Source organism: Marmota monax, unplaced genomic scaffold, assembly GCF_021218885.2.
Source record: "Marmota monax isolate L192 unplaced genomic scaffold, Marmota_monax_Labrador192_F-V1.1 WCK01_AAM20220418_F8-fsc00098, whole genome shotgun sequence".
Classification (NCBI taxonomy): domain Eukaryota; kingdom Metazoa; phylum Chordata; class Mammalia; order Rodentia; family Sciuridae; genus Marmota; species Marmota monax.
Window position 1 is genome coordinate 3,770,864 of NW_026694639.1, and position 21,852 is coordinate 3,792,715.

General features: G+C 34.0%; 1 protein-coding gene across 1 annotated transcript in view; it reads right to left on the reverse strand.

Annotated features, from left to right (window-relative positions):
• Nucleotides 1-21,852, reverse strand: part of Malrd1 (MAM and LDL receptor class A domain containing 1) — a 670,952-nt gene that overhangs the window by 261,782 nt on the left and 387,318 nt on the right. The window contains exon 28 of the mRNA XM_046423053.1: nucleotides 21,280-21,437. Coding sequence (XP_046279009.1) covers nucleotides 21,280-21,437 — 158 coding nt within the window. The remainder of the gene's footprint in view (nucleotides 1-21,279; nucleotides 21,438-21,852) is intronic.

A 21,852-nucleotide genomic window follows, 5' to 3' on the forward strand; every position in this document is an offset into this window, starting at 1 on the left:
CAAACAAACAACAACAACCAAAAAAAAAAAAAAACCACAAGCAAAAAAACCCACTGTATTTAGCAAAGAAATATTTAAATATTTGAATGTCTCTCTATACAAAGCCCTATTCTTAATGTTTGGAATTCATGTGTAAACTACACACTTAAAAATTATCAACCACTTTTTAAAAAGATTTATTGTTTAGAGACCATCAGCACACACTTTCCTGTTAGTACTATTACATTATCAAGGTTTTTCAATTCTTACAATCTCTACTTTTTTCTATTTAATATTAAAGTTGCCCTAGTGTCTTCTTACATATCGTTATCATGTCAAAGTCTGCAGAAATCATTTATTCTTAGGATCCCTTTCTGAATTTAAGAACTCAACCATCAAAATTATCTGATAATTTGAGTGTGCCCTATTAAGAACAATCCTGATTTCCAATATACTCTACCTGTAGAAATCATTTGTCATTTATAATATTTACATATGCTAATTAATTTAATTAGACTGAAGACAGCCTACAAATATATGATGTATGAAAATACAAATCATCTTAGCCAGTAGCTACTTAAAAATTAGAGGAATGTTACCTTTAAACTGTTGTTTTTTGTGTAATAACTCAGGAAGTGAATTCCAATATCATTAATTATTTTTTAACAAAAGTTTACATAACCACTTTTATTTAAAATAAAACAAATCCAGCACTAATCTGAAGTTATGATCCTCAGTAGAAAAATCCTTTTGTGAACGTGTCATTAATATGTGCGCATACTGTCTGGCAACCCAACTGTATGGCCACTTGTGTTCCTAACCCACCAGGCCTTGTACATAGCCCACCTCCTTTGGGACCCCCTTTATGTACAGCCAGTGAGTTTTCCTTTCACACCCATAATACCTGATCTGGGGGTCTGGTTCTTCACATTCCAATTCTACTTTTTTGGTTCAGAAGGTATGACATCATCTTTGCGTAAAAGTCTGTAGTGCTCTGTAAGCAATTCTTTTCAGCAGGTTACTAGAACCTCCAGAAAGTTTTATGTCCTGTGGTTTAGTTTTTTACCTCTAAGGTAAAGGAGTTGGATATAAGACTGAATTGCTAGGGGAATGAGTCTCTCGGGGTAGGAGGGGCCACTACAGGGACAAGGGACATCACTGTAAAGATCTAGGACTCAGATCAGATACCACAATACCACCTGGTCCAAGACTGGTGTCTAGCTAGAAAACACAGTTAAAAAAAATATATGTAAAAAGAAAAAAGGGAGAAGAATGAATGAGTCAGGCTCCTCCACTGGAGGACAGAATAATGCAATAAGGAAACTCCAGGATACTAGAATATAGAAAACTAATCCAAGGAATAAGAAGAAGGAATTTTAACTGTTAAAAGTCAGGAATGTGGATAGTTAGAAAGGCTGATGCCTTCAAATGCAAATAGTTCCTTCAATTATAATTCAACAAACAAAATGAATCTAATCATAGTGGTGAGTAATGCATCATCATCAAAGAAAAGTAAAATCATATGAGTCGAAATAAAAGTGATAGAAAAGTACCATAACTGCTCAAGGCTTAGAGTTGCCCATGAATCCTCCTCAATGCCAATCTCTCCGTCTGCCCATATACTTCATTACTTCCCAAATAAATTTAATTGTTCTCAATGGCTAATATCCAAAAGTAAATCTAACATCTATTTTACTCAAGGCGTATTTTCAATTAGCTCTAGTTATTTCTAATATACCTCATTAAAAATTTTGTGTCTGCATAAGTTTATTTTGTCTGTCCCATGTGATTAATTATATTTTTCATGTTTAAGCCAAAAAAGATGTTTTCTATGCCTATTATATTAATTTCAAATGTAGAAGTACCTTATGGTTTAAGTAGGGTTTTATAGACTACTTGGTGAAACAAATTGTGATTTATAGCATTGTTTCTATGGCAACAAAACTGCAAATTCCACCAGTTGATTTGCAAATGGTCTTAAGGGAAATAAACCATTTACATATTAGGCACTTCCTGTTATCAATTTGAGGATTGAAGTATCTGGCTTGTAATATAAAGTGAGATATGTTCTGCTCTTTTTATCATTGTGTAGAAAGCTGTGCATTTATACATTTTTTGAAGACATATCATGACATATCATATTTCATACATTTGATTCAAGTGGGTTATGAACTCCCATTTTTACCCTGTATATAGATTGCAGAATCACATAGGTTACACATCCACATTTTTACATACTGCCATACTAGTGTCTGTTGTATTCTGCTGCCTTTCCTATCCTCTACTATCCCCCCTCCCTTTCCCTCCCCTCCCCTCCCATCTTCTCTCTCTACCCCATCTACTGTAATTCATTTCTCTCCCTTGTTTTTCCTTTTCCCCTCACTTCCTCTTATATGTAATTTTGTATAACAATGAGGGTCTCCTTCCATTTCCATGCAATTCCCCTTCTCTCTCCCTTTCCCTCCCACCTCTCGTCCCTGTTTAATGTTAATCTTCTTCTCATGCTCTTCCTCCCTGTTCTGTTCTTAGTTGCTCTCCTTATATCAAAGAAGACATTTGGCATTTGTTTTTTAGGGATTGGCTAGCTTCACTTAGCATAATCTGCTCTAATGCCATCCATTTCCCCGCAAATGCCATGATTTTGTCATTTTTTAGTGCAGAGTAATACTCCATTGTGTATAAATGCCACATTTTTTTAATCCATTCATCTATTGAAGGGCATCTAGGTTGGTTGTCAAGAACTATGTAATGTTTTGAACAATAATAAAAATTAAAAAAGTAATTAATTAATTAGCTATTGTTGCTTTTCCTCTCCCCAACGTTATGGTGTTCATTCCATGTGCCATTGGGCATACATCAGAGCAACGGTGGTGTCTTGATTTATTGCAATGACTTCAAGCCTGTGCAGCTGAGTTCCAGAATATTTAGTTCTCTGTCAAAGCTGCTTATAAGGCCCTTTGGACTGCTCTATAAATTTTTAAGTGTCTGGGATCATATCAGCACTGTCTGAGAAGCAGAGTCCTGAGGTCATGGCCTAGATTGGCTCCCATTAAAATCTCAAATAATGCCTTGTCAGTTTGGAAAGCTATCTCAATAATGTTTTTAGTTACTTTCTTTTTCCCAGAGAAATATATGACCGAAAATAAACTGAAAAGAAGACTTGATAAAAAAAAAAAGCTGGTGTAACAGCAATGCCTCAATAAGTCTGCATCTCCAAAATTAAAGTTGTGTACAAAAAAGGAAAAAAAAAGAAGACATATCATGAAACCCCAATTTTCAAGGAAATTGTGATCTGTAGAGTGTTTGGGAGAAGAGGTGAATTAGAAGATGCTATTTACTGATTATCAACACTTGTAAACTGTACTTGTAAAATTCTTACAGAACTAGTTGATTATCGATACAAGATAATGACTAAGAGTGTGAAGAGAGAGAATAGAAGATTTACAGAAAGGGAGATCTTTGCAAGCTGCTCCTCTGACAGGGGATTAATACCCAGAATATATACAGAACTCAAAAAACTTAACAGACACACATATAAATATAAATATAATATATATATATATATATATATATATATATATATATATATATATATAGAGAGAGAGAGAGAGAGAGAGAGAGAACATAATCAATAAATTGACAATAGAACTAAACAGACACTTCTCAAAAGAGAAAATACAAGCTGGGTGCAATGGCGCATGTCTGTAATTCCAGTGGCTCAGGAGGCTGAGGCAAAAGGACTGAAAGTTCAAAGCCAGCCTTAGCAACTTAGTGAGGCCCTAAGCAACTCAGTGAGACCCTGTCTCAAAATAAAATATAAAAAAGGCAGGGTTGTGGCTTTTGGTTAAGTGCTTCTTGACTCAATTCCTGGTACCAAAAATAAAAATTTAAAAAAAAAGAGGAAATACAAATGGCCAACAAATATATGAAAAATCTTCAATATCCCTAGTAATCAGGAAAATCAAATAAAAACCATCCTAAGATCTTGTGACCTCATGTCACTCCAGTTAGAATGAAAATTATCAAAAGAACAAATAATAACAAATGTTGGAGAAGATGTGGGGATAGGTACACTCTTTTGTTTCCTGGGACCAAAAATTATTACAACCAGTTTAGAAAGCAGTAGTAAGATTCCAAAAAGGACTAGAAATGGGACACCACATGACCCAGCTATCTATCTCCTGGGTATTTATCCTAAGGGATTAAAATCAGCATCCTACAATGACACAGGCACATCATTATTAAAAGCAGCAAAATTCACAATAGCGGAGTTCTGGTGTCAGCCTAGGTGCATATCAACAGATGAATGGAAAAAGGGTCAAAGGTTTCTTATATATGGAAGCTACAGCCACATAAGGAAAAAATAGTGGGGATCTCATGAAAATATAGGAGGGATAGAGGCAGAGAAAGAAGGGATGAGAGCAGAGAGGAACTGCTGAGTGAAATTGACCAACATATGCTAGGTACATACAGGAATATACCATAGTGAATTTCCCCATGATGTATATCTGTATGATGTATACCAGTTAGAAAAAAAAAAACATTATAAAAAATAGAAGGAAGAAAGGGATCAAGGGGAGGGAGAAGGGAGGCAGACCTCAGAACTAAAGTGGAGCAAATTATGTTTCATGCAGTACAATTATGTCAAATTGGATGTCAATATGATGCATAATACACTAATAAAAACACCATTTAAAAGTTCAAGGTGATTTGCAAAATAGAGTCAACATAAAATTATTAACAGCCCCTAACTTTCAAAACTATTTCATAGTAGTGGATCTAGGACTGTGAAGCCAGACAGATTTAATATCTTTGAATCTCAGTGTTGTTGTGTAAAATGGAGTGAATAACTGTTTCGTAATATTCAAAATTAGATTCCGTCCTGTACACAATGGTGTGCTTGCACTTAGAGAGACTTCAAAATCACTATTTGCTATTGTTTTTGCTTCAACTATATCAAATCAATTCAATTTTTAAGAATAAAATTATGTCATAAAATATATTACACAGAGATTTTCCCCCTCCTCTATGAAATGAAATTTGATGTACACAATGAGGGATTTAGTTTGCTCAGTTCCTTAAGAATATACACTTAACTTTAATATCAGAGAACACAGGGATACACAGATCATCCCTGTGACAGTGAGTAGGGTTTTCATGGAGAAAGATGGCAAGATACAAGGAACAGAAATGAAATGGGGTTTCAGGGAGACTGACTCTGCCTCCTAGTGGCCCATATCAGCATGTCACTTTTACTATGAGTTCATTGCAGGAGTTTGGATGGCATTCCTGTATGCTTACAGGGTTTCAGGGTCCACCCTAAATTTCTAGTAGCCTTAAATTTGTTTTAAAGCAGATTTTTAGCTAAGTATCTTTCCACTATGCAGATAATGTACATTTAGATTTCCTATTTAATTATTGTACAAATAAATTTTTAAGTTATTTCCAAAACTTTTTCAAAGCCCACATAAGACTACTGTCAGATGACAAACAACTTTTTTTTCCCCCCATTCCTGGTTGATAGAGTTTTCCAGCAACATTTTCACTAAGTATGCACTGTATGCAGTCACCTTGTATGAGTCCAAGCCCATTTGCCCTCTATAAGAGAAAAAATTTCTATCATAAACTCTTTTATACTGTTGCATGGCTTGTAATTTTTGTAAGCAATGATCAGTGTGAAATAAAAAAAAATATCTAAACTATGAGGGCACACTCAGTTCTCACAAGCCTTATATTTTTAAAAAAATTAATTCTGTAATTACACAGTAGAATTTTCTTGTACTAAACTACAAATCATTGTTATGTTGAAAGAATTCAAGGAAAATAGGAGTGTCCCTTAGTTGTTTACTGCTAGATGTTTGGTGAAGGCTGTGTGTGGATTTTGCAAACTTTGAGTCCTACAACATGATTGGCAATCTGAGGTTGTGGTCAAGAACTTTAATCCTGCAGCTGAGCTATCTGAAATTAAACCCAGCTTAACCATTTAGGAACCAAGATTCAAAAGTTAGTGATTGCTCTGGAACTATATTAGCTCAGCTGAATAAAAGCACATAATAACAGTGTCTTTTAAGATGAAATGAAATCATATATTTATATTCAGGAAGAAGAAGTGTCTAGTTCATAGGAAGAGGGGAGTAAGACTTTGCTGACATTTATTTTTCCATAGTGCACTGACATATTTATTAGTTGCCTCTTATGTGTTACATATTGTTTGGATAATACTGAAACTAGACTGTACAGGGTGAATGCTAAGTGTTGCTGCTACTGCTGATTTATAAGACTAAGTATTTGTAGTCACAAATCCAAGTATTTTAGCTTCTGTTTTTTTGTATCTTTACTGAGCATGGTAGGATGATGGAGTCTAAGTGATTTTTTATATATAAATTTAGATTATAAATTATAAATTTAATTATAAATTATAAATTTAGATTTTTACAAGCCTAAACTTATAAATTCAGAATTGGTTCTCACATTGTCATTAACAATTGCTACCACATAATTTAAAAACTGTTTCTTCCACAAACTGTTACCCAAAATGATGGTCAGTTATTTAACTTAATCAAAGCATTGTCAAAACTTATATTGTAATAATCATATGTTCATTGAAAATAGCTTTCTGGAAAAATTGTAGTATGATTATAAAGAAAATGTGAGTGCCTCAAACTAATCTAGGAAAATAATCTTACAGTTATATATTGTCTCAAAAGGGACTACTATGTGGCTAGGAAACATTTAGGGCAAGAAGATTCATTTATATGTGTTACTATACATAGATTTGATTTTTGACAGAGTATGTGTCTAAACCTGTGACCTCTAAACTATCCTGAAAACTAAATGGAATTCTTAGAATATTGAATTAATCATGTAATTGCTGCTAGCCTGTGACATTTATTTCCAACGTGGCTTAAAGTAGGTCCTCACTAAATAGGAAGGAAGGAAAAAAGGAAAGAAGGGAATGTGGGAAGGAAAGCAGTGAGTTCTGTAGCTTCTGTGTGGTTTTGCTCTCACAGTATTGATGATGAAGGTCATTTCCTGAAATGTACAATGTTCACACTTAGATGAGAGATTTAATTTAGATTTTCAGAGGTCAAGAAATGGGCTTGTACTCTGCAAATCGTTTGGTTTGAAATGCCTGACTACAGCCTCATTTCAAAGTGAAAATTATTTCACCTTAGTTTTTATAGTGAGAAAAATGACCATTTTTCTAGACTTGACATACATAAGGACTGCTTCAGGTTTCATTTAGAGTAATTTGTAATTAGGCTTTAAAAAACGACTAAATTGAACTTTGGTATGGAATATCGAAAACCATTTACATTACTACTAGCTAACATCTAAGGCTTGGCATGCAATAAGATAGGCAATATGTGAAGAGAAAGTATAAAAATAATACATTTGTAATTTTTTAAAGAGTTACTTAAGTGGGAATAAAATTGATGAGAAACTCTAAGCAGCCAAGGACATTATCTATATATTAATTTAAGGACATAGTTTCAAACAGACACATAAATAAACCACTAATTAAGTAAAGTATGGACTATAGTAAACTAAGATTATTTTGTCAGATTAAGAGGATATAAATACTTTCACAGATACAATTTATAAAGTTTAAAATGAAACAAAATCATTATTAGGACTTAAGTTTAAAAACATACAATTATCTTAATTAAACTTCTCATATAGAGTTAGTTGTAGACTCACATGCAATTTTCAGAATCACACAGTTTCCCATGATACTCTTAATCAGTTGCTCCAATGATAACATATTGGAAAACTATCTTACTATATCTCAACTAGGATATCAACATTAACATAGTCAACAGACATATCTGTTGCCATATGGATGGCTCTTATCTCTTGTGTGCTCATGTTGTCCTTTATAGCTCTACTCATTTCTCCCCCACCCCTACCTTCCTTAAGTGATTGGCAATCACTTATCTGTTTTCCATTTGTTATGGTTTTGTCTCTTTAAGAATATTGTAGGAATGGGATCATACAATTTGCAGTCTTCAGGAATCATCTTTGGCTGAGTATAATTCTTTGGAGCTCTGCCCAGGTTGTTGTGTTTATCAACAACTTATTCCATTTTATTGCTGAATCATTTCATGGCATGGATATACCACAGTATGTTTAACCATTCATTCACTTAAGTACATGAGGGTTATTCTAGTTTCAGGTTGTTACAAATAATGCTGCTGCTGCACACATTGTTTATGTGAACATAATTCTTCATTTCTCTGAGATAAACAACTAAGAATAAAATTGCTAGATCATATGGTAGTTGCATGCTTAGTTTCTTTTCAAAAGAAACTGCCAAACACAATTGCTATAAATGTATGAATGACCTAAGATTTCTGTGTTGACATTACAATTTATTTTAGTCATTTTGTTAGTGTGTATTGGCATTGTATCGTGGAAATTACTTGTATTTCCTAATGTCTAATATATAACACATTTTGATGATTTGTTTGTTATTTCTAAATCTGTATTATTCCCAATAAAATGTCTCTTCATGTATTTTCCCCATTTTCTAGTTATATGTTGATTTTTTTTTTTTTTTGTACCAGGGATTGAACCAAGGGGTACTTAACCACGGAGCAACACTCCCAGCCCTTTTTATTTAGAGACAGGGTCGTTTCTTAGGGTCTCACTAAGTTGCTGAGGGTGGCCTTGAACTCATGATCCTCCTGCCTCTACCTCCCGAGTTGCTGCAATTATAAGCATGAGCCACCGTGCCTGGCAATACTGTTTGAGTTTTTATTTGCTGATACAATTCAGTAAGGTATTATTTTATTTTCATTCTCTGAACATATCACACAATATTTAATGGAATCTGTTCATTGGAGGGATAGAATATGTGATTCTTTATAAAGAGAAAGTCAAAGCTGAAGGGAAGGACTGAGGCTGGGAAAAAGTTTGTGATGATGGAGAGAATCCATGTGGGGAAGTTCGACCTCTGACCTCCCTTTTGTGCTGAGGAAACAACCACATTCAATCTTCCACCCACTGAGTGACATTCAAGTTGGTCATAGTTTATGGCTTTTGTAAACTCCCTGCTTTGAACACTTTTGTTTATGTTTCCCTGACACACTAACAAATATTTTTTTAGAGAATATACAAAGGAGGAAAATGGCTATGTAACAAGATATGTGTACCTTCTATTTAAGTTATTGCCAAATTATTTTCTGAAATCATTTTACCAATTTAAAGTCCCACCAAGAGAATACAAACATTTTTCATTGCTCATTTGACCTCCGTGGCAATTCCTGGTACTGCTTTTTAATTTTTGCTCAACAGTTGGGCATAAAATGATCTCACTGCAGTTGTGATTTGCATGATCTTGATCATTATATTGGTAGAGCGTTTTTATATGTTTAGTGGGCATCTGTATTTTCTCTTTGATGTAATACCTATGTATGTCTTTTTCCCATTACTCTATGCTTTAATACTACGGAGGAGCTAGCTCTTCATTTACAAAGGCAGCACTTGATGGTGGCTTTAAACCTCATGATTTCATCTGACTCATGGACAGCCAGATCCTGGGATGAGGGTAGAATGAAGCCCAGAGGTAGAAGAGTTAGACTTCATCAGGAAGATAGACCCCTCCCATTTGAAAATAGAAAACAACACACATGTTCCGAAATGAAAAATAGACCCACCCCAAAGTGATGTATGTGAAAATTTTTAAAAGATCTTATATCATATTAACCATTTGATTACCCTCCTTGTATTTGGTGCTTTTACAGAGAATTGGCACTTAGATAACAAAGCCAGGATGTATGTTTCCTCAGTACAGAGCTCATAAATGAGTTGTGGGTGGCACTCCATCATGAGAAAGTCCTCTGTCTGTGAAGTATGGTGATGGTTTGAACATTCGTCATGTGAGAGGAGGAGGATAATGTTTTTTTAATGAAACATGTCCACAGACCTCAATACTCTTTGTTTTGAAAACAAACATCTCAGTTGTACCTGGATATTTATTTATCATGAGTAACTTACTCCCTGACAACATCGTGCTTTTCTATCATTATCTCCTGAAATGACAAACCCCTTTAGCAGGTTGTGGGAAGCAGACAATGATAGTTTGTCTGTAAGCTGAAAGCCTGGCAGATCTCATGGCCCAGCTATCAGTGAATGCAGGAACAAAGCTCTATGCAAAGCCATCCAAACAGACAAGGAGTGAGAACAAACACACAGAGTGAGGTCAACCCTCCAGGGGAAGGACATTTAGGTGGAAAAGCAATGAAAACTCCCATTTAGAAAGTAGCACAACAGTCACTAATATGGCATTATGTAAAAATGTGAATGTGTAACCGATGTGATTCTGCAATTTGTATTTGGGGTAAAAATGGGAGTTCATAACCCACTTGAATCAAATGTATGAAAGATGATATGTCATGAGCTTTGTAATGTTTTGAACAACCAATAAAAAAAAAGAAAGTAGCACAGCACACGTTTTTGGATGATTCATCTATTAATATTGTCTAATCCATTTTAATGGAAGAGCAAAATAAATATTCTGAGTTTTATTTTTTTCTCTCTTTTCTATGTTCACCTTTCAGGAGGAATTAATAGAAAAAATAATTTTAAATGCTTTTTTTTGTTTCAAAAGCACACACACATTATTACAGCATTTGGTGACCCTGACAACTATTTGTAACTCATATTATGGTCATTATTTTATATGTTCAGAGAAGAAAGCTTAGAGATGCTAAGTAATTTGCCCAAATAACAAGTATTAAATGGCAGAACTGGGATTCAAATCCAAGTCTCTCTGGCTTCATGGCCAGTGATCTTTCATCATATCCAGAAGCCTGCGATGGTACCATGTCAATTAAATACTTTATACTTTGTGAAATGAGCTGCAGAGGTCACAGTGTCTTTCTTGATCTAGTAATAAGGAGAAAAATGCATCCAAAGGCAAGAGTAATCTTTACGTATAGGGGATGTGTTACCTGAAGCTGCAGTTGGCCTGTGCATTGGAATAGAGAACATGATTTCTTGAAAAGAGTCAAAGGAGGATCAAGATTGATGCAAAAGGGAGGCTGGGAATATTGCACTGGAGAAAATACAAGTGTGAAAGAGTGAGGAATTTTCTTTCTTTTCATATTCTGAATAAAGCCATAGTCAGTCTTTCCTAGCTTTTAACACTATAGTTACGTTTAACCCTTCTATAAAAGACTATGGAGCACACATGAGGATTACACTGGTGTTTTTGTTTTGATTTAATGAATGAGACTAAAATGCAACGTGGTCTTCCTCTCATTAAACCTTTGTTGAAGGCAGCATGTGACTGCAGCAGATTATCAAACGTGGGTCTCAGAATCTCAGGCAGCAACCAGAACAAAATAATCAATGGCTCTAGCTATTATCAGGAATATCAGAAGGAAAAAAAACTAATTTTGAAGCAGATCTCAGTGAACCACTCAGAAGTGGTTTTAAAAACATTCTCAAAAACATCAGAGAATGGTGGTATTTCAAAGGGAGAAAGGGCTGGCCTTTCTTGTTAAACATAAATTTTCAAAAGGTAATGATTTTGTTCATACTGCTTTCTCTGAATCCCATTAGTATTTCTTACTTCCTTTATCAAAATAATAAGGAAGTTGTCTCAAGAGTTCTTATCAAATTAAGAAGTATTAAGAAAATTAGGGTAATGTACATTTTAAATGCTTCATTTCTAATGCCTCATTTTAAATTGTGATTATTTTCACACATTTTACCTTTCACGTGATTGATTTTTTTGGTGGCATTAGGGAATACCTTCTGACCAAAATCCTGGTTACTTAGTTAAATCCATACGTAGGCCATCTATTTCCATATTCCTAGCAAATTATAAGGAAAAGTAAATTTAATGTCTCTTGTCTGTGTATTTTATTTCATATACTTTCAGAAAGATAATAATATATGAGAAGGTATATAAGTGATGCATATGGATGAATTGTGTGCCATGCCTTCTATGATTCTGATTCTGACTTTCACATTGAAGTTACTAAACTTAACAGAACTTTCTGAAATACTGGCTTTGAAAACAAAGCAATTATTCCAGAAACAGAATTTTAAGCATTTGCATTATATGTGTGGAAAATAAGATATAATATAGAACTACCATTTCCCCCAGAGATCTAAGAAAATTAAATGACTCTAAAGTATAGATTTGTCAGTCATTCAGAACAATGTGCTACTGCTTTACCACTGTTAGACTCTGTTCTCTGTTTAGCTATGTTTGCATTTAATACATTTTTTTTCTTACAAAGTTAACAGTATCTAAGTTACTTTGAAAAATAGCATATATTTGTAACAGGAAAGTTTAGAGAAAAAAGGTGTTATTTTAAAGGAAGTAACATATATTGGAATTTCTAGAAAGAAATAAAGGATACTACATCTTAGACAAAGAAGAATGATCTTGAGTTTCAAGTCAACACTCATTCCTTAATTATTTTCAAACTTTATAAACATTTTTCAAGTACTGAATTATCTGTTTAAATTATTCTATGAGTTCTCTCAAATGATATTTATTAGCACTATATGAATAGAGTACTAATAAAAAAGCATAAATGCAATCTAAAATCACTGCTGACTATATATCTGTAAAAATAAAACTGTTAACAGTCTCTCCACATCTAAGTAAACACAGTAAATTGCAAAGTTTCATTTATATGCTCCCATCATAATTTGTTTTCAAATGGAGAAACAAAATGTAAAAGGAAAAATGTGCCTCTAATTTTGATTATTTGTGTTCTTAATTTATCTTCTGCTAAGACAGTTAAAAAGCTCAAAAGAAACCAAATTCCTTTGCAAAAAGCTTAGCTTGTTTAATGCCATTTGAAGTGACTTTGTTTTTCAATGTGCATGTGACTCTGTGTGTGTGTGTGTGTTTCTTTTGATTACAAAGGAAAAAGAACTTCAATTTTATGAAGCCAATAAAGTCTTTCATTTCAATGTTTTACTGTCTAATTTGGGGGATTTTCTGAAAACAAATTTTTAAATTTAAAAAAAAAGACTAAAAGAATTTTCTCACCATTCTGTCATCATTCAGGTGTTAAATGCATCTTGGTAAGATTTTATTTGCTGAATGATCCCCCTAGTGAAGTCAAAGAGAGTCAAAATAACTCATTAAAAATATGACTCCTAAAAATCCTTGGGGCTCATGAATGCTGATGAAAAGAAACCCATGAATTCACTTAAAAAATATTATTTCACCCTTCTTTTTAACCTCAAGCCCCTTTGTCATTTTAGTTGCCAGCACTCAGAAGAATGATCCCCCAGCTCATAAATCTGAAGCACTAAGTATGTCCTCTTGCCACCAACAGGTTGGCAAAAGAGAAGACAAGGCTGTGCAGGAGAGTCATCTCTGGGATGCAGTAAATGGCATCATGTGAACGGAAAATAATATTTATCAGCACTTGAAAGCCATATTGAAGTCTTCAGTGATTTATCCACAGACTTTCTAATGGTAAATCCTTAATACATATGGTCTGGTCCATAAAGGAAATCCATAAATAGGTGGTCTAATTCATAAAAAGAAATAATAATTCAGCCAAGTCCACTTTCAACAGCTTTTATTTTTCCATTCTTGAGGGAGTGATATTGACCACTCCATGACATAGGGCTTTAAATCAGCACCATGAAAATAGTCTTTTTATATAGAACCTAGATTCTTTCTAGACTGTATAAGTAATTCCATTGTCAGCTGTCATTTAAAACTTTCCTATAAATCTTTTACTTTATAAGTTATTTTTATTACATGTCTAAATACTTTTCTCTCATTTATATATAACCTCCTTTAGATATGTTGACTGTCTTATTGTTTTTGTAAGAAATATTTTATGTGCCTACACTAAGACACTCATCATGGGGGACAAAATAGACTGTAACTGTATCATGCCTTCAAGGTAGTGATGGAGTTAAAAGGCACCATAATAGAGAGTATTTAAGCTGAGTTTAGAAAGATGTCCAGGATTTTGAATATGCCAAGGGGGTGGGAGGGGGGAGAGAGAGAGAGAGAAAGAGAATTTGTGTATGTGTATTGGGGAAGAGATGGTAGGAAGAACAGAGTCTTTCCAGTGTCAGAAAATACATTGATTTTAGAAGGCGATGGATAAGGAAAAGCTTTGGATAAGAGCATGGAAAATAAACACATACATATAATATATGGTCACATTTGCTTGATAAGAAATATTTTAAGAGAAATACTAAGTCTAGTGATGCTATGAAGTTGGAAAGCTTGTTCTCTGGAAAGAAGAAGAATGATGTCCCTCACAAGAGAAAGTGGGTTCTCAGAGCACCACAGATGGGACCTGGAGAGAGGCACATAGCAGTAGGAGCCTTCCCTCCCAACTTGGGACAAAATTGGTTATTAGTAAAGTAAAATCTTAGATATCACAGTGGATTGTGTTCTGTCAAAGCTTGACATTACCCCCAAAGGCCTTATTCCTCAAAATTGACCTTGTTGGGTTTTCTTAGAGATCACAAGAGAAACACTGACACAGAGATAGTAAGGTGCTTACAACATTAAGGTGCAACCTAAGTCCTACAACATGTTGGCAAACAGATGACTTTGATTGAATGATTGCCCTATCTTGACTTTGTATCACAAAAGTTGGCCTTGTGTGCCTATTGGCTGCTATTCACTGTCTTATCAAAGGTATTTATGATTGATCCTCTAACTTTTTGTGTAACTTGGGCTATTAAAATTCAAGTAAAAATTTATACTTTGCTATTTGATCCTAGAAGTCATTCAATTTGTCATTACACTAATTCCTGCCAACAAAATACTGTCAACTTGTGAATGAATATCTAGTAGCAAAAATGGAAAGCTCATTAAAATAATCTTCAAGGATTTAATTTTTCTATTGTTTTTCTTACTATTTAAAATGTTTTAAATTAGTTTTAAATTTAATTACATTGCTATTACTAGTTTTATACCAATTGCTAATTTGCATGTAAAATTGATAATTACAATTTAGTGTAAATAAAATTACATGAAAAGGTTATTTAACAAATATGGATATGAAGTCAAGTTAAAGCTAAACAAAAGTTAATATGTCACAAACCTTTGAAAATTACAATAAAAACAATAAAAATAAGCAATTCTCTGTTAAATAACAAAAACAGATTCACAGTATTATTTATAAAATATATGATACAAACTATTAAGGGGCAAAATAAATGCTTAATTAATTTATTACTATTAATATTATATCCTTAATTACTATCTGATAACTGGTTTTTAGTTCATTCTTTCCTCATCAACATTAACCTGTAGCTGTTAAATGCAATTTCAATTTTTTTGAAATTATATTGGATATGATGGAGAATAATCTAGATAAACAGATTCTAATACTAGAAGATAAGCTAGGACAGAAAACAAACACTCTAACCAGAACAAAATAGAGTTTTGAGAGGATGGATAACCTAAATATCCTGAGTTGGCTATCATACAGTGACCACATCTACTGAAATATCACACTACGTCTTACAAATATGTATAATAACTAATTGTCAACTAAAAAATTTAAGAAAGAAAACAAATATTACTGCAGAAGCTGATGGATATAAAATGTACCTTTCCTCTTTTAACATGTGTGAAACAGGTCTGTGGATTAATTAATATTTTTGAGAAGGAAATCTCACTTTCAGGATTTCAGAGCCCCTGGAGAACTTTGATGAACAGTCATATCTTGGCTCCCAGGTATCAGAATGTTTTACATTCTAAGGTCAGGGGTTGATTATAATTGTTAAGATCCAAGATATTGGGGGAAAGAATTGACTTTTATTCCTGATTATACAATTTTATGTGACCTGGACTTCAATTTCATGGTTGGCAAAGTTGGGGAAAAAAAACTGTCTCCCTTGAAAGTTGATTTTGAAGATTAAATGAGTTAACATGGGCAAAGAGATAGCACATTCTATGGAAAAATGAGTCAGTAAGTACAAATTGGTGCCCGAGTAGTTGTAGCACAGGTGAAAGTAGAAATAAAGAAAGCAATAGTAGTGAGAATATGATTTCCTAGAACTAACCATATGATTTACTTGTAAAGCAAAAAATCTCCTGGGATTAATTAAACTAAAGTGTTAACCTCTTAGCAGAATATTTTCTTTTTGACAAAAGAGACTTCGTGGTAAGAAGGCTTCAGAGTTCTGCTTGGTAGCAGGGAAGGCTCTGTGAAAGAACATGGGAAAATAATTTTAAAATATATATAAACCAGGGCATTGTGATCTCATGGTGACTTATTTAAACTCTGCGTACTTTATATCGGACATGAATGTAGCCTGAAATGCAAAGGTCACCTTTTTATCTATTCATTTGGTCAAGTTTAATACTATTCTACATCCCAAACTATGCAGATCAGATTGTTAAGGTACAGAAACAATTCTTAAAAGGATAATTAAATCTGGCACTAAAAATTTAGTTTAGTTGATATACAGTCCAAAATCCATGTTGCTCTTTGAAAAACTGATTTTTTCCCATGCAGATATCATCTACAATCTTTTTTTTTTAAATAATGAATCCAATGCCAATAATTTGCCTGAAATAACATTAGATATTCAGTAGGTTGAAGGAAATCAAAAAAAAAAGGGGTAAAGGATTTTTTAAAAAATATCTCCAATGTACTCTAATGGTTACCCACACATATTATTAACAACTAGTTGTAGATTTCACATGGGGGTTGTAGTAAGCATGAATGGAGGTAGGTATTTGAGGGCTGATGCATAGAGAGCTCTTATCTTTAAGTCATAGATCCTTGTGTCCAACTAAGACTCACTGTTTGCTACATTTAGGATAAGGTTTTCCCAGCATGAACACAGTCTTCTAAGTAAGCAATGGAAACTAGACTGTTGTTTAATCAGTTGACCATTTCCACGGTCCTCTTAACAAAATCTGTACAGTCATCCCTCAGTATCCACAGGGGATTGGTTCTAAGAATATCAAAATCCATGGATACTCAAGTCTCTTGTATAAAATGGAGGAGTATTTGCATATTAGCAAATTCATCCTTTCACATACCTTAAATCATCTCTAACAATGTACATACTATGGAAGTCATTGTTATACCATATTGCTTAGGGAATAATGACCCCAAAAAGTGTGTATACAGTTTAGTATAGATGCAATTTTATTTTAATGTTTTGATCCATGGTTGCTTTAATCCATAGATACAAACACATGAATAGGGAGACTATATTTCCATCTTGAATATGACAATGATTAGATGAAATTTCCAGGAAGTCAATTTAGAGCCCTAAATTAGAAGGCAGAAAATTCGTATTCATATCCTAATTTTTTCTTAAAATAAACATGCATGGAGGTAAGAAATATAACCTCTTACTCTTACTTCCATCTTCTGTAAAATGAATAGCTCAGATTAAATTTATTTTGAAGAAACCAACCCCACCAGCTCTAAAATGTTCTGTAACACTAAGCAAGATAAAACAATGAACTAATTTAATTATGGCCTTTCAGCATAACTAGGTTGCTCTATCAGGAGAGCTCTCCTGAAATACATTATTTTTTTTCCACTTCTGGCTTGAATATATTATGTGCTCTATCATGACTACATAATGGATAGTCCTGAATGCTTTCAATTAAATATATTTAAATTCCCCAAAGCATGCAGTCATCTTGATTAAAATATCAACTGTTTATTACAGATGGAGTACTTCCAAAGGAGGCTAATATTCCTCAGATAGCAGGTGTTCCTGTATTTTATTCAAATGGCTAGCTGAAAAGATGTAAAGATCTTTTGTTTCTTGATGAGGCTAGATAGACTTTTAACTAAAAAAAAAAAAAAACTGTCAAACACAAAGCAAATTTTAAAATTCATCAAAAATTCTTTCAGTATGCTCACATCTGCATGTTATCTGTCTTTAATTAACCCCATCAGAAATCAGGTAACTAGAAAAATAAGTAAAATGATGGGAATAAGATTAAATATATTTTTAAACCAAGTTAACTTTTATGCTGTGGAACCTTTCTTCTATTTCAAAATACCTGTTTTATTTTTGTTTTAAATTTTCAGTGGTCTGAAAAGTAATGCATTTAAATTGAATGAGAAATTTAATACCGAATGTGAATGAGTTCAAATGTGGGTAAAAATAAAAACTGTTATCAAAAGTAAACATAGTTATATTAAAAATAAATTCTTCCTGAATCCAGAAAAGGCTGCTGTCTACTTATTCCAGATAAACAACATTTAAACATCATCCACTGAGAGACAGAAACCAAACTGATTGTGTGGCATTTCAATCTTAATTTCAGAACACTTGAGTTAAAGTCCTAGCTCACACACTTACTTCTGAATTTAGACTTACTACTGAACCTTGATTAGCCTCACTTAGCTGACCCATAAAATGAAAAATAAAAGATTATCACCACTTCCCATTGACTCCCATTCATAAAGGATTTGGGTTGGCACAAGCAGCTAGTGAGGAAAAACTAACCTGTTTAACTCTCTGATGTCATAAAACCCTAACTGTATTTTAAAAATTTGTTCTTACTCTTGAAAACATTTCAAAGTACCATATTATTTTTCCCATTTATAACTAAAGCAAACATCAAAGGAAAGAAAAACAATATCAGTTTCTCCATACAAATATTACATTGTTTCAATTGCATCTCTTTAATAAAAAGTATCTGTCATTTGATTGACAGCAAGAAATACAGGAGGAAAAATATAAAATATACAACCTGTAAAATAGTGCTGCTCTTCACTATAAGTTCTCTAAAAAAATGGCTTTTTGGTTCTGAGGTTTCCCTGATTCACTCATTATTACTAGAATAGTTTAAGTATCATATCTCTCCATTCTAAGAATAATATTTATTTTATTTTTCTAGAGAATTATTGCAGGCACTACCCATATGTCTCAGTAAAATACAATCTCCATTTCATTGTTAGAGTGAGTGTGGACTTGGGTATGGAGGTGGGGAAGTAAGCATGTGAGTTTTGTGTGTACACAAACCTAGATTCAAATTCCCACTCTGTAACTAACAGAGTGAGTCATCAGGTGCTTTGGTCATTTCTGGGAGATTCCATTAGTCCTTTATTAAAATGGGACTCACATTAACTCAGATGGTTGCGCCAAGAGTGAAATGAAACAATATTGGTCTGATGTTCAATAAATGGTATCTGCTACTATATATAATTATTGTGATCTGTCATCAAGACCATCCCATATTTACTATGCTACCATTAAATTGTTGTTCAACTGTTGCATGCCTTTATGTCCACTTGCATGAATATATATAAGATTTTTGATTACAGATTCTTCAAATCAGACTGAAGACCATGCATATAATACATCATAGCTATTCTATGACAGGCAACTCTTAACAAGGGCCTCTGGAAGGCACCATCTTGTTGCTTCATTGAGCAAAGACCTGAGAAGGACAGGCAAAGACTAAAACTTCAGTGGCTGTGCTCTCAGGATTTTGCAATTCATTTGTTTAAATAGAATGAGTTACCAACCATTGAGCTGTAATCATTCCCAGAGCAGTGGGGAATGCTTTGAAAATGAAAGATCATGGCAGTAGGCAAAAGGTGGTCAAGGAAGATTTTGCAAAAGGCTAAATGTTGCTGGACTTGGTGTGGGGGTAACACAGAAAGGGACCATCCTGATAAGCAGAGAACATTGAGTCAGAGGGACCATACCCATAAACTGGAAATATGTTCAAAGATGAAGGGTAAAGCAGAATTCCTGCCCCTGTTGGATTTGTCCTATGGATAAGATACTTTCAAACTCAAGAGCAAGGTAAAATCCAATATGGTTCCACACAGAGAGAAGCCTTTGTAATGATGATTAAAAATAGGTATCATGTTACTAAAATAAAATGATTTTCCTAAAACTCATGGATATAAATTCAATACATGTTATGGAAGATTTTTGTCCTTCACAATCCATGTGATTATATGACTGTAAACATAACTGATTGATTGATTTTGCTGTGCTGAGGATAAAAACCAGGACTTTGTCTATGCTAGGCAACCACTCTATCATGGAGTCACACCCGAGCTCCAAAATATGCATATATGTTGAAAATAAGCATATGTTCTTTCGTTTGTGTTGAAAAACATACTTGAATCTTCACAGGAATCAGTCAAAGGAAACATAGGAGTTCTACATGCCTTGATATTAATATATCAAAATGGCTTAATTTCTATATTTTATAATAATATAAAGTTTGTTCCTAAATTATAAGACTGTTGAAAAGTAAATATGAAGGAAGCAAATGATAAAAGCAAATTCCACAGAGCACTACCAAATCCCCACACAGTGCATGCCACGTAATCAAGTATCACATTTAGAAGAAAGCTGATGAAATTCTCCTGGGAGAATGTGAAGTTTTATGTTTCAGTAAGTTTCCATATTGAAGCCATAAGAATAAGTTGCTGTGGTTTTTTGCTGCGTGTGTCTTACTTGGCTGGCTTTTCTGCATAGCTCTAGAAGAGCCCTAAGTTATAAAGTCAGTTCAGGTTTCAATAAAACATGAACTATGCAGCTGTGAGCTATTCAGATACATGAACAGACATGATTCTTTGGCACTTGGGTCAGGCCACTGCCATCAGTGCTGGGGCACTTCACCTTAATCTCATGTGTGATAAAATAGCAGTAGCCACTATAGTATGTTTTAAAATAAGGTTTGTTGCAATTCCAACTAGATTCTTGAAATAAACGCACAGGCCCACACACCTGGATTTTGTTGCTGTTTTAACTTGTTAAAGAGTAAAGGTATTTGAACCAGGTCTCATTAATATTAATATTGACTGTTATTTTGTTCCCCGAACACTGTCACTTTGTTATACTAAATTAAAGCTCTGACGGAAACATCCAATTAATCCTCAGTAAGAAAATGCATTAGTGTGTCACAGTTAATAAGCAGTTCAATGTAATCATACCTTGATTATTCTGAGCCGTTCAGTCCTTTGCACTGTGGGCTTAGAACCAGAATGGCTATTATTAGTTCCCTTAATGATTACTCATGGAGGAGAAAAAAAAATGGATAGTTGCTCTCCTATCAGATAGACAAATAATCTTTTTTTTTTAAAAAAAAAAAAAAAGATAGGGAAGGAAACTTAATAGAAAGAAGTAGGTTAATTATTAGCACAAAGGGAATCTCTGGGATTCACAAGGCATGATGATGAACTCAAAGCTGGCTCCCATGCCCCAGTCTACCAAACCGCAGAGCATGTGGGTCACAGGAGTAGCTTTTGGAGATGAAAGGATGCTTATTTCCTCCCTCAGACTACGTGCTGCCTTCAGGAACCTCACCAAACTCAGAGGCTTCTCCAGTTGAGATCCTACCTTAATGAGAACCTGAATGGACCCCGTGGCTTTTGCAGATATGAAATACCAGAAGCTCATGGTGCAGGCAGAGCTGGATTCTTGCCACACGGCACTCTTGAAGTGGGCTTTGTCACCCCGAAGGCCCACTGGAGTAGCCTCCAGATACATGAAGTGCCCTAGAAACAAGGATGGGATTCACATAGGACAGAAATAACAATGAGGCGATTATTTTAGTTTCTCCATCTTAGTTAGGGTTTTTAATTACATTTCATAAGATCTGAGCTGCCAATAGCATTTCCATTTGAAACAGAGAATAAATCTAATGGCCTTGTCCCTAGCTCACTGACAGGACAATTTTCAACTGTCTGTGCTTTTAGTGCAGTGCCTCACAGTATGCAGATTAACTGATCTGACAGGATATTTATGCCATCAGATCAACAAGACAGTTATAGAAATCGTTTAATGGACTCCTTCAGCTATCCAGTTATTATAAAACAATGCCACAGTTCCCTGTGAAATCTAAATAAGGGAATATCATGTGCTTTCAAATATTCGGTCACTTGATGAGTATGTAAATAAAATACTGAGAAT